Source organism: Neofelis nebulosa, chromosome 5 (genome assembly GCF_028018385.1).
Source record: "Neofelis nebulosa isolate mNeoNeb1 chromosome 5, mNeoNeb1.pri, whole genome shotgun sequence".
NCBI classification, from domain to species: Eukaryota; Metazoa; Chordata; class Mammalia; order Carnivora; family Felidae; genus Neofelis; species Neofelis nebulosa.
Genome location: NC_080786.1, coordinates 24,861,155 through 24,875,587, shown reverse-complemented (window position 1 = coordinate 24,875,587; position 14,433 = coordinate 24,861,155). Strand labels below are relative to the sequence as shown.

At 41.2% G+C, this 14,433-nt stretch overlaps 1 protein-coding gene across 3 annotated transcripts in view; it reads left to right on the top strand.

Moving 5' to 3' along the window:
* The window catches only part of PLCL2 (phospholipase C like 2), a 196,563-nt gene that overhangs the window by 42,024 nt on the left and 140,106 nt on the right, over window positions 1-14,433 (top strand). Inside the window, exon 1 of one of the 3 annotated variants that reach the window (XM_058729810.1) lies at window positions 4,915-5,625. The exons of the other annotated variants lie outside the window; for them this stretch is intronic. Within the exon in view, the coding sequence (XP_058585793.1) occupies window positions 5,548-5,625 (78 nt within the window). The 5' untranslated portion in view covers window positions 4,915-5,547. Of the gene's footprint in view, window positions 1-4,914; window positions 5,626-14,433 lie in introns of those variants that run through there. 3 annotated transcript variants of the gene reach the window in all.

The window sequence follows — 14,433 nt, the reverse complement described above, 5'->3', positions numbered from 1 at the left end:
CTTATATATGTGTAGATAGCAAGAAATACCTGCTGCCTAGTAGGTAGAGAAATGCTGGTCAGATATTTTAATCATATCTTTTAAAATGGACAGTTCCACAATAAATTTGCCTTAGTAGAGAATCTTTCTTTTAAGTAGTTAGTGCCAAGTAGATTGTTTCATTGGTAATCATCTGCCTTTGTCCTATAAGAAAGCTTTAAATACAGTGACTGAAGGGTCAAGGAACTGGTATATTGGAAATGTGATTTACCTGCTTTATGGAGGACTGGAAATTGGTGACTCCCTAGCCATTCTTGGCAAGCTGGCGAAATATCTAGTAAATGGTAAAATCATTGAACACATGAGCTAAGAACAGTATTTTGAGAAATACGGCATCTGGATTTCCCTAAGAGGAGATCTTATTTCACCATGCTTTCAGAATTATTCAAAGGCTGAGTGGGGATGTGGATGAGAAAAACAGGAGATGCACTTCTGCCTGTATTCTAGAAAAAGATGTGAAATAGAAGTGTGACAGACTTTAAAAGAAGAAAGTTCTAAATTCCCAGGATATCACTATTCATTTTCATATGCGAGTGCAAAAATGTTTTCTAAAGACAGATGCAAATCATTTTAGCATGATCTTTTACCACTGCCTCTTTCTATTAATTAGGCAATCATCAAGAGAGAATTTGATCATGAAGGGTCCAAATAGAACGATTTTCTATTTATGTAAGGACACAGGAAATACTAAGATAGCTGTGTGGAAGATTCACATCCAGGAAACTGGTAGCTGTGGGGGAAAAAAGTTGCTTTGATTTTAGTAGGTTGGTTAAGTTGTACATATTTTTAGCAGGACGAGAAAAGAGAGAGAGAGTTGCATGCCACTATTTGAAAAGAATGTGATACAACAAAAACTATTTTTAATCTGTGGTGGGGAAGAGGAAAATGCATGCTTTTTAATGGTTATGAACTTAGAAAATTAATTCCTGCAAAGCAGAATCTTCACTGCTAGAATAGAATTTGGCTTTGCAGTTTTTGTTATGTTAAAACTTATTCAATAAGCAGAATTTTAGTATTCAGAATTCACTGCGATTTAGAGTTTGCAATAGAAATGCTAAATTAAAACCTATTTTAAGATATAACCTCCCTCAAAATTTTAAAAGAATTCTGAAGTTTTGAAATGGTCTAAAAATGTAACTCTAAAGATTTGAAATCTCATGTTTTTCTAACTGGATAGATCTTTCTTAGATAATGCATTGTGTCTCTTAATGCTCATAAAAGATTCTTTCCTTGGTCAAAAGAAATCATTCCTAAGATTTTATAATTCCGCCAAATATGGCTATGGAGGAGGCTATATTTAGGAAGTTAATCTTCCTGTGCATGTATTTGGTAATAGTATAATATGTATAAGAGAGGGCTTAGACACTTTGGTGTTAGGTGCTGTTGAAATGTATACTGCCAGTATATTTCTGTCAATAGAAAAATCACAATTGGCAATGGGCAAATGAAGCATTCTGTCTATAAATGGGCACAGAGTCCTTTCTTAGCCCACAATAATTAAAATGCGTGTATTATGTTTTAGGAAGAAAATCTTTTTAGAGACAGCTAAATATGCTACCTCAAAAGAAGTAATCAAATTGTGGGATTTAATTAAAGACCCTTTCATCACTCTTCTGTGAAGGCATCTATTGATACTTTGGACAAACAAAAAGCTTCTGGAGGCAAAATTTTGCATATGGAGCCCTGATTTCCCTATTGATAACTTGCTGTAAAATTAGAATTAGAAAAGGGTTTATTGGAGAAAATAGCAACCCCTCTTTAGTAAATAACCTAAGATAAACAACCTTTAAGAATGAATTTGAAAGATGACTAAGTATAAGAAAATGTTTTAAGCGCTTAAAATCAGCTCACCCCCTGCCCCCTCCTCCAGCCTTTGATTGAAATATGGTTTGTGTGGGACTCCCCAACTAGCCAGGATGGGTCAGTCTCCCTGAAACATGGAAGGCAGGCATCTCAGTCCTTCGCCCCTCGCTGGAGGGATAAGGCAAACCTCCTTGCCACTGTGGTTACTTTTCACTCTAGTGATTTGAAGGTAGGGGTGGGGACAGGCAAAGGGTCTGAGAGGGTGTGTGTGTGTGTGTGTGTGTGTGTGTGTGTGTGTGTGACATCAGGAAACCTGGTTGTGAGCACTGGGGAGGGCCAGGCAGCTCTCGGCTGTGAAGGGAGCAGGAGCACAGCAAGAGAGCAGAAGCCTGGAGGCTGGTGAGTGAGAGTGGCCAGGGGTGCGTAGATGGACACCCGGATTTCCGTCTGCTGCCTCCTCTTATTATATGAAGGATCTTTAGCAGAGAGCTGTTAGAGCCACCATAGCACTCACCTCTCATTGGACTTTTGTTCACAAGGAATTTTGTTTCATTGAACTCCCAGTCTTTCTGTGTCAGAAACACCCAGTGGCATGGGGCTTAGTTCAGTTGCCTCACACAACTGCTTGTTAGTTTTGCCCTTAAGTAAACATCAGTTCTTGTTTTTCATCACATTTGGGGAATTTTCAGCCATTATTTCTTAAAACATTCTTTTTTTTTTTTTTTTTTTTTTAACATTTATTTTTGAGAAGAGTGAGACAGAGCATGAGCTGGGGAGGAGAGAGAAAGAGGGAGACACAGAATCTGAAACAGGCTCCAGGCTCTGAGCTGTCAGCACAGAGCCCGACGCGGGGCTCGAACTCACGGACCGTGAGATCATGACCTGAGCTGAAGTCGGACGCTTAACCAACTGAGCCACCCAGGTGCCCCATTTCTTAAAACATTCTTATTGCTCCTTTCTCTCTTTCCTGTCCTTCTGGAACTCCCAGCTGGTGGGAGTGGTGGTGTCCTGGAGCTTTCTTAGTCTGTGCTGATTTTTCTTCTCTTTTCCTTTCTGCTTCTCAGACTTGGTGGTATCAGTTGACCTACCTTCAGGTTTGCTGATTCTTTCTTTTGCTTACTCAGTGAAAATTTCATTTATTTCTTGTACTTTACAAACCCAGAGTTTCTATTTAGAGTTTCTATTTGGTCCCTTAAAAAAAAAAAAAAAAATTCTTGTCTACTTACTGATAATCTCTTTTGAATAAGACATCATTTTCCTTTAGTTCTTTGTACATGGTTCCCTTTAACTCTTTGAGCATATTTAAAATAGTTCACTTAAAGTCTTTGTCCAGGGGTGCCTGGGTGGCTCAGTCGGTTAAGCATCCAACTTTGGCTCAGATCATGATCGCGCGGTTTGGGAGTTCAAGCCTATGTTGGGCTCTGAGCTGTCAGCACAGCTTTGGAGCCTGCTTTGGATTCTGTGTCTCCCTCTTTTTGCCCCTCCCCTGGTTAAGCTCTGTCTCTCTTGCTCTCTCTCTCTCTCTCTTTCTCACTCTCTCTCAAAAATAAATAAACATTTATAAAATTAAAAAAAAAAACAAAGTCTTTGTCTAATAAGACCAATGTGTGTGCTTCCTCAGGGACAGTTTCTATTAGTGGCCTTTTCTCCTCTGTATATGAACCATATTTTCTTATTTCTTTACGTGCTGTGTAATTCTTTGTGTGTGGAAAAATAGATATTTTTAATATTGTAGCGTGGCAACTCTGGTAATTAGATTCTCTTCACTCCCCAGGGTTTGTTGCTACTTGTAGCTGCTGTTGCTTGTTTTGTGACTTTCTGTGCCAATTTTGAGCAGTCTGTATTCTTTGTCGTGAGTCAATGCTATCTCTATTCTATTAGCTTAGTGTCTCTCTAGTGATCGGATAGGCATTGATAACTCCGCCTTAGCCTTCACCTCCTGCATGCAGAGAACTCGAGGGTCAGCCAGAAGTGAGAGTTTAAAGTTACCTCAGGGCTTTCCTGAGCAGATACTTAGGCCCATGCCTGCACTTGACTATCTAGATTCCCAGGACTCTGTCTGATCGTTTTAGTCAAAAGCTCTACCACTGAGCTATACCCCCTCTTTGTGTGATCTTTTTAAAGCGTTTGTTTGACAAAGCATCTCAATCCCCAAATTTTCTTCCCAAGCTTATTGGTTAGTTCATTGTTTACTCCAACAGTTATTTATTGTCCCAGGCAGCAGCTACTAGTGTATTTACTTTTGAGTGTTTTTGACAACTCCCTCGGGGAGCCGCCTCAGCTTTGGTAGAGTCCCAAGTTAGGAGAGCTGTGGCGGAGCCTGGAGCCCTTCGAGCTGAAGCGACCAGGCAGATCACAACACACAACCACACTTCCTTCAAAACAAACTCCACTCTGCTTCTTCTGGTAATGGTATCTGTACTGGGAATATGGGCTTTTTTCTTCAAGGCTCTTTGCTGAGCTGGAGAGCCGGGGATGGTGCCAGGGCGACTTATAATACCACAAAGTGGCCGGCTTTTCCTGCTGAGATCTAGCTGTTTTTTATTAAGTGTTCCCCTGGTTCCCCTGGTTGCTGCAATATTTTGGTGGTTTCCCAGTTTTAACAAAGTTGATTTTGACAGTTTTGCCAGTTTATTTGATGCTTTTATGGAGCAATGAACTTTTGGAGTTCTCTACTCTGCCGTTTTCACTAATGTCGTTTACCATCTGACTTTGATTTTATATAGGCTGCTATCAACTTCAAACAGAAACTGCTTAATTTAAACTCAGTCTAGCTCTAAACCTTTCCTGATGAATCTTTCTCACTAATATATATATATATATTTCTCAATGTATATATATTTCTCTCTCTCTCTCTCTCTCTCTCTATATATATATATATATATATATATATATATGTGTATATAATAGACTATGGTCTATAGGCATATCTAGAGCAATTTTATTGATTTTTTTCCAAGTTAATGTAATAAAAATTTAAGATCTGATGTCTTTTTAATACGATTCCCTTGCACAACAATAAATAAGATAAAGCTTAGAGAATCCTAACAATTGCTGCAAGGTTCAACTTTCCCAGAACTTATCTAATTTCTAAATAAATAATGTTCACTGCATCTCTTGTATGTATTATTTGACTGATGACTGTCTTATCCACCAGTCTAAGAATCCTGTAATACAAACACAGTCTCTGTTTTTATCCATCTCTGTACCCCTAACACTAGGCCTGATGCCTGGCACATAGTAGGTGCTCAAGAAACGTTAGTAGAATGAATGAATAACTATAGGGGCTGTTAGATGAAACACTATGGAGTGAAGACCTTTATGACTTGAATTATCTAGACCTTTAAAATCATGGAGTTACAGGAAATCTTCCTGGGTCAAAGAGTACATATTCAGGTTTTATCCTTAGTTTTTGTGGCTTACTTAGAAAGTACTAAACGCCATATCCTATAGGACCCATCTCTTTTAATCACTTTCTGTTAGACTTTCAGGATAAATTTTTTGTCTGTATTTAAATGAATACAAAATGCTCTTAGGTCATATGGTATCTTTAACAAAAAGAGTGAAATCTAAATTAGAAGTCTCGGGTTTTAGCATTCTGAGCCTCGGAACTGTCAGCTTTGTGAACAGGTTAAGTTTTTCATAACCTTCAGTCACCCACTGATTGTGCCTGTTCGGGGACATTGGCACAGAAAATGAAGGACGATGGACGTCCCCCTTGGCTCTGTAAGGGCCATTGCTGTTTCCAGGGAGGATAGAAGATGGTTTACCCGCGTTGTCAGTGTAAGTCCGTGATACTCTTGAAGGAACAGTTCTTACTGGGTATTAGAAGATACCTTTAGGTCTGAATTCCAGATTTTGTTCCGCTTTACTTCATGTATATGGAAGTAAATATACTTAAATCTATTAAATCTACTAAATATAGGTTTTTTTGTTCCTGTCTTTGTCATTTAGTGTGAATGACCTAAGTCACTATGGTTAATTGGCATGTTTTATTGGCACACCTATTTATCTTAACCAGTTCAAGTTATGAAGATGAGCTTTATTGTTCATTTTGTTTATTGCGGTTATCCACTGTACCTTTTTTTGGTTTTTTATTAAGATCTAATTCCCATGCCATAAAATGCACCCTTTTAAAGTGTACATTTCATTGGTTTTTAGTATATTCACAGTTGTGCAACTGTCACCACTATCTATATAATTCTAGAACATTTTTATCGTCCCTGAAAGAAATATCTTGCCCATTAGCAGTCACTCCCAGCCCCTGGTGACCATAAATTTACTTTCTGTGTCTTTAAATTGCCTATTTTGGACAGCTTATATAAATGGAATCATACCCTATGTTGTCTTTTGCAACTGGCATGTTTTGCTTAACATAATGTTTTCAAGGTTCTTCCTTGTTGTAGAATGTAGAATCAGTACTTTATTCTTTTTTATGGCTGAATAATATTTCGTTATCCAGATTTGCCACATTTTGTTTGCCCGTTCATGACTTGATGGATATGTGGGTTATTTCCACCTTTTAGCTATCATGAATAATGCCACTGTGAACATTTGTATATATTTGTGTGGACATGTGTTTTCATTTCTCTTTGGATATAAACCTAGAAATGGAATCGATGGGTCATATATGGTAACTCTGTGTTTAATTTTCTAAGGAATTGACAGATGTTTTCTAAGGTGGCCCAGGTGACTGTTTAAAGTTCACAAAACAAAGGACTGGCCTACTCACACTTCTTTATTTAGAAAAAAATTTTTTAATGTTTATTTATTTTTGAGAGAGAGAGACAGAGTGTGGGGCGGGGGAGGGTCAGAGAGAGAGGGAGACACAGAATCTGAAGCAGGCTCCAGGCTCTGAGTTGTCAGCACAGAGTCCTCTGTGGGGCTTGAACTCAAGAACCCCGAGATGATGACCTGAGCTGAAGTCAGATGCTTATTAACCCATTGAGCCACCCAGGTGCCCCTGCCAAAGCATGCACCCCCATGGAGCACTGTCTCTGGAGGGCCTGGGATATTCCCGGAAAAGGGTCAGAGACCCTTATTAAACAATGACAAAAGATTGAGAGCTTTTAGTGTGCTATCTAATGTGAATTGCAAAGAGGAGGATACGCAGCATGTTTGCACACTTATTTTGCTACAAACCACTTTTCAAAGGGCAGCTTATAGGATGTAACACGCTTCCATTCCCTGATCCAAGTCTGTTTTCCAAGTGAGAAACTGAGGTCTAGGGAGGCAGCCAAAGTCTCCATGTTAATTTCGTAATTGCTGAGGGAGCACCTCCCACCTGCTAACCTCAGTGTTAGGCACCGGGGAGACAATGACAGCAAATATGGGACAGGCAACTCCAGCACTGGGTGAGTAGTAAGTAGAGGACAGTGCATTGAACCTGGGGCACCTGTGGATGTGACAGTAGACCAGTTGGAGAGACAGATTTTGATTCTGTGAGTAATAATTGAAGCCAGGGACTGGATGAGGGCACCCTAGGGATGAGGAGGCAAGGATAGACCATCAGTATTTAAGGGTGCACAAAGAGCAGCCCCAGATGGAGACCAAGGAGGAAAGAGTAGGAAGAATTGGGACAGGCCAAGGGCTGCCTTCTGATAGTGCAGAGAAGCAGCACAGGCCATACAGGCGGAGGCTTGTGTTCTGAGTCCTGCCTGCCTTGCTCACAGGTTGTGTGACACTGGCTACGTGTCACTCTAATTCGCAAAGGTTTGATTCATAAAAGGGCTGTAACTGTAAACCTACTTTATCAGCTGGTAGTGAAGCCTCGATAAAGTTTGCACGGTTCGAAGGATCATACTTGGCATACACGAAGTGCTCAGTAAACATTGGGTGATAGCATCATTCTTATTATCAAGAAGAGGACTTGGAAACACCTGCCGTGTTCAGGATCACGGAGGTTGTGGGTGACCTTGGCAAAAATCCATTTCAATGGAGTGACAGTTCGAGGAGTGAGTAGGAGGTCGAAGAGTAGAGGCTGTGAATTTAGACATTTCCTTAAGGTTAGTTATGAATGGTTTGGCGGAGGACTGTTGCTGGGGACCAGGAGGACAGGTTTAGGAGAAATCGATAGGAGAGGTTTGAGCACACTTAACTGCGGAGAGTGAGAGGCTGGGGAGCTGGCAACGGTGAAGCTCAGCAAGGGCTGGGCATAATTAAGAAACAAACAGCTTAGGAAGGCGCACGGGATGGGCCCCAGAGCGAAATTGCCTTATGCCAGGACTTGCCTCAGAGCATCCAGATACCAGGGCAACTGAGACTGGCACGTTCCTGAAAATCAGGGTTCAGTGCACCATTGTGGCATTCTCTGCATAAAGAGAACATATGTCATACGTATCCTGAAAGGGCTCCTGGGAAGACAGGCAAGAGTCAGAGCATCTTGGTAAAGTCTTCTAACACCCTGGGAGTCTCCTTGGAATGCAGATTCACTTTGCAGTCATTATTAACTTAAAAGGAAAAAAAAAAAGCCTCCCAAATTTCACTCTGAACTGCAGCCATTGGCTCCTGTCCTGATTTCCCCATGCACGGATGCATCTGCCAACACTCCCTCCTCCTCTGGTAGCCGTTGATGGGTTGTTCTTCCCGGTGTCCTGTATGAAGCAGGAGGAATTCCTACTCTCCCCCAGTCTTAGAGGGTTGGGGAAGCCCAGGCCTCCCAAAACTTACAGAGAGGGGGACGCTCTCTGTTTCCTGACACAGGAGCTAGTTGAGGTTAAGGAGCCTACTCCATGCTTGAATCCGAAGGAGCACGCACAGCATGTGGATAGCTGGTGCACACCTCCACTGCCCTGTAGGGCCGAGTGTGCAACTCCAAGTCTAGGCTTTGTTTCCACACTGCTTTCTGGACTCCCCAAGGAAGGACTGCATGGTACCTCCCATAGGCTCTCAGGGACTGTCAGAAGGCCGACACCTCTCTTTACAGATGGAGAAATACTGTGGGAGGCGGCTAGCACAAGGACGCAGAAGGGCCACATGATTCTGAATTTAGAGCTGGGGTCTTCCGGCCAGAATTTGCCTAGTGTGCCTCTTCCCTCAGGACCTGGAACGGGGCTCTTTGGCGATACGTGCTCCTAGTTTATTCCCTTTTCTTTTTGTCTAAAAAACATTTAATGCGGGTTAGAGTATGCTTTTGATTATTTCTCCATTTAACTTGAGGAAGTAACCTCACCGGTTCCTATTTTTGTTCCCGTCATTTTGAAGCCAGGGAAGACTTCCTGAGTAGATGGAAGAACACCCAGATTTTGAGGGAGTGCTCCAAGGGCACGAATACTTGCGGCTGAGAGAAAACAGTGGCCCTCCCTTGACTACTGCAGGCAAGAGCCAGTATTGGGAACAGCTGTGTTTAAAAGTCTCCTAATTGTTATTTATTCTGTCTGTGGATCTGCAGTCCAACAAATGTATGAATAGGACCTTTGCTGATCGTATCTCCTTGTTTTGATCAGAACTGCTGTAAATAAGGGGGCTATAGCGTACTGTTTGCTTAAATTCCTAGTGCTTTTACCACAATTCAGTGTTTTTTCTTTTGATACAGCCTACTTCAGCCTCTGTTCATTTCTAAGAAGTTGAATGTAGAGTGGTTAACCTAGAGTTCTGGAAACCCCCTGAGGGACTACGTCTCAGGTCTATGAACCCTGTCGCCTCTCTGAAACCTGAGTCCCTGGTTTTCTTACGCCTCATAGAACCCTCCTGAACTTCAGCATGTACTGAATTGTCTCAGTAAGTCTCCTCCTCTTCAGTAGTTCATGTGTCATTAATGGCATTGTTTCCAAGACCCAAGCAAGAAGTCTTGGAAGGATCTTTACCTCCTTTTTTGCTCACCTCCAGCCTGCATTTGATTACTCCCATCTTCTGAGATGTGTATTCTAGTGAAGTCAGCCTGCACTCTTTCCTCTGTGTGACTGCAGGTGGGGGTGTGGGGCCTGTCTCTTTACAGGAATGCTTCTGCTTGGAATTCTCTTCATTTTGGCTAGCTCCCAGTCCCCCACCCACATGTCACATCTTCAGCAGAGCCCTTCCTCCCTGACCCCCCTTCCCAGGGAGATGTCTTTCCTTTGTCCTCTGGATTGCTATTTCTTCTTTCACTTCAATCTGCATGAAATTATTTGGTAATTTTGTATTTGCGGGTTTGACTCTTTGGCTAGATTATGGGATCTTTGAGGATAGGAATCCAGTTTGTACTTAAATATGTGTTTGGCACATGTCAGCACAAAAACTAGGGGCTGCATTTAATTGACTTGAATTTAGAAAAAGATATATGGGATCAAAGAGGAACCGTTAAATGATGCTTATTATTTCTTGGTTGATCTCTTTTTAGTCTTTTTTTTTTTGTCTTCCTTACTCGTTTGCTTCTCTCACTTAGAAAGAAGTACATAAAAGTTCTGTTCCTATAAAAACAATTTAAATATAGTCTTTCTGTATCAACAGATAGAATAACCTGGTATCTAATAACTAGATAATGGTTACATTATCACTGTTCTGTCCAAACGCAGTTTCATTAACATCTGTTGACGTCATAGAGACAAGGCATCCTCTTAGAGGCTGAGGGCCCAGGTTCCAGGCCTGGTGCTGCCATTTATGACCTGAATGACCTCAGCTATGTCTCCAGTGTTTTTTAGGCTCTGTATAAGAGGAGACTAATAATACCTACCTGATAACGTTGTTTTAAGGATTAGATGAGATATTGGATATGAAAGGGTTTTGTATAGTGTAAGACATAGAGTAAATTCTGATATAGAATAACTTCTCATGTGGTTTTTAAGTTGAATCTGAATTTATATACATTAGTTAATTAGGCCTGGATTTGATAATCTGTCTACTAGTTGGTTTATGTAGTATCATCTGTAAGCATGTGTGATGTTTCAAGAACTCAGTTTTCCAAATCTTTCTCTATTTCATGTCAGTAATATCCTTTTTTGGTATTAACGCCTTAGGAATATTATTTCAACTGATTGTTCTAGAAGACCATTGGACTGAAATTTTTCTTCTCACTTAAAAGTTTTTGGAATTCTCATTATTTCTCTCACATGTTTTGGATAATATTGAATTAATGGTATCATTTTTTTAAAGGTTTTATTTATTTTTTTTGAGAGAGTGTGCAAGCGAGGGAGGGCAGAGAGAGGGGGACAGAGGATCTGAAGTGGGCTCTGCACTGACAGACTGATAGAGGCAACCCCGATGCGGGTCTGAAACAAACGAACTATGAGATCATGACCTGAGCCAAAGTTGGACACTCAACCAGCTGAGCCACCCAGGTGTCCCTTAATGGTGTTGTTCAAAAAAAACTTGGTAATAAGATTTAGCAGTTTTTGGAGGTATTTGTTTTCATCTCAGCATGAAGACAAGAAGTAAGAGATGTTTCATGGTTATCATTATTTTGTTTGGCATTTCTGCCGAATTTTCTCTCCATCCATTGCCGTTCCCCTTTGGGAAGAGGCCTCCACTGCATAGTCATATGCTGGTTTGTATGGGGTGAGCATGATATCTGGTTGGCACCAGGATATGTAGGAGATCTAGAACATAGTCTTCCCTTGCACATGTCTTTAAGGTGTAGGAGAAACGAAGTTGAGGTGTGATCTACAACTTACCGGTTGTAGACAGAATCTAAAACCCAGTTCTAGTCAAGGGGAAATCAGCCTGCCCTGTTGTCCTGCCATGTTGGCTGTGCCAAGTCAAAGGAAAAGGAAGAGCCCATTGGAATGAAGGGTTTTTTTTTCTCCCTCTTTTTTTCTTCCTTTTCTTGTTTTCCTTGTTCTATCCATTTTTTATGGTAATATGAGCTCTAAGGCAGAATTTATAGTTAGTACTATTTGGCTGTACGAATTCATAGTTTTACTTTTCCTTTAAGGTTGATTTCAGCACCACTTCCTGGGAAGAAATCATACTAGTTACACACTGCCTCCAAGAAAATGGAATGTACCTAAGTATTGTTATACAGGGGGAGTACTTTATAGTGGCTGCAGCTCAGGACATTCTTGGATGAGGGACTGAGAAAGAGGAGCAGAGTAGACCCAGGAGAGAAGGCCACAGCCCTCCTCTGAGATGTACTTTAATTACCTAGCAGGGACCGCCGCATGTGAGAGCCTTGTCCCAGAACACTGGACATTGTAAGGATTTTTTATGTGGGGGAGGGGAAAGGGTATGTTAAAATCTCTTATGAAGAGTTTTGTCGAACATTCGTACCTAGTTAGTTAAATAGGAATCCACAGTAGGCCGTCATTGAAATACGTAGCACGTTAACGAGGCTGAACAGTAGGGTTATACAAGGAGAAGTCTCCCTCACCATCTCGGCCCCTGCCCCTCAGTTTCCCTCCCCACAAGTGTGTGGTCCCAGAGACGGTCGATGGACGTGCCTGCTCTTCGTAGACACATAGCAGCATATGACAATAGTGTTCATCACTTTGCTTGTTTTTCACCTCACGCTACTTCCTGGTATTTTCCAAGTCGGTCTGTGAAGACTTTCTCATTCTCATGGCTGCACAGTACTCCACTGTATTGATGTATAATTTATTTGACTGGTTTCCTCTTAAGGGACATTTAGGTTTCTTTTCATCTTTGATTATTACCAAAGGATCCGGAATGAAGGAACTGGTTTTTAAATTCTCTTCCTGGTTTGAGAAAGCTGAACTAATAAGATGTGCTGTGTTGATATGATTTTAATAGTTTGTCCTAGAAAAAAGAATAAAAGAAACTATGTAGACTCTCTGTTTCCAAAACAATAGAAATCACATCTTAAAGCTTAAATGCTTAAAGCAGAACTAATAAGGACCCAAGAACCACAACAATGGTCTAAAAATGTGCGGCTTCAGTACGTCTATGCAGGCAGCTACGCCCAGGTGTATGTACTATGGAAGAGTTGAGCATGTGTAAGAGATGTTGTTGTTGTCGCGGTCCGTGAATAAAGGAGGGAGCTACTGCGCAGGCAGACCTTTGTGTCCTCTGAAAAGACCAAGCAGTGATAAAGGAGACCTAGATGCCAGCAAACTTCAGTGACCCACACACAGTTCCAATACAGCGCGGCCATTGCTCTATGGGCTAAGTGCAGGCACTGTGGCAGCACGTGCTCTGGAGCGACGTCTAACTCAAGTGTGGCAGAAACAGGAGAGGTTTACCCCGAGGGGGGGCCTGCTAAGCTGAGCCTTAAAAAATGTGTTTGGGGTGTATAAGTTAGCTATGGGGTGGAATAGTGTAGGGACCGTGTTCTCAGGGAGGAAACAGAAGCATGCCCAGAGACCATCTGGTCCATTGGAGGAACTTCAAAGTGTGTCTGAGGTGGAGTGGGGAGAGGAGGCCTGCAAGGCGGTCCCGGGTCAGGATATCCACAGCTCTCTGTGAGAAGTAAGGAGTTGGGACTTAGCAATGGGAGGCCACTGATACTGGGTGTGTGAAGTAACCTGCCTTGTGTTTGTAAGATCTCATGCTGACTGCCAGGCGGAGAAGGAGCTGGGAAGGGACGGGAACTGGGAAGGGAGCTGTTGCAGTCATCCGAGTGAGGGGCGATTGCTGGACATAGGTGTGGAGGCAGAGACACAGCCCTCTGGTTGTTTAGTTAAAAAAGAATTAAAAACCGTGCATTTAATACACACATCTTTATGAGCTTTCCGTATTGTTTCTTTGAATAAACCTTAGAAGTGGAATTGCTGAGTCAAAGGAAATGAGATTTTAAAATCTTTTAGTAATGTAGTCAAATCGCTTCCATAAAGGCTTTACCAATTTTCAGGTGTGCTGGCAATTCGGACACTGCCAGCTCCCCACAGCTTTACCGTCACTGAGTGTTACCGTTGCTGGGAATGGACATCAGTCTAATAAGTGGGAAATACATGTCTTTCCTCTGTTTTAATTTGTTTCCATGAGTACTGGTGAGCTTGAAGTTTTTTCATGTTTACCTATGAATTATATTTCCACAAATTGTGTATTCATGTTTTTATTTTTCTCTTCAACCGTTTATCTTTGCCTTTTTGATTTCTAGGGGCTCCATAAATGTTTAACCCTTTGTCTTTTATATATATTGCCCCTATATGTTCTGATGTTCTTCTAATTTGTTATTCTGCTTACTTTTGTTCAGGTTGTTTTACTGAGCAGAAAGATTGTGTTTAAATGCAATAAAATGTTTTGCTCATGCTTTCTGCCTTTCGTTTAGTACCCAGAAAGTCCTTCCTCAACCCTGGGTTATATAAATATTGGAATTCGTATAAAATATTCACATTTACTTTCATCTTCTACCTTTAAATGCTTAATTGATCAGGATTTTTTTGGTGTGAGATGTGTTGTGGGAATCTACCTTTTTAGTTCCCAATGGTTAAAGAAAAAAGTTCAAATCTTTTCTGAAAGCAAAAATCAGGAGCCCTCTCCCAAGTCTAGCAAAGAATTTTTAGGCAGTTTGTGTGGGGAGGCAGTCTCAGAGACTGGATTTAGAAAAATTGGTATTTCTGAGGATTTTGATACTATTTTACATGGTCAAAAGAATCCAATACATGGGAAAGTTCAGCTCATAACATATTGCCCACAGTTAATACGGGGTTGCAATCTGCATTTCACCAACTCAGAGTTATCCTTTCTCTTTGACACATTAATTAACGTTGGAATGACTTT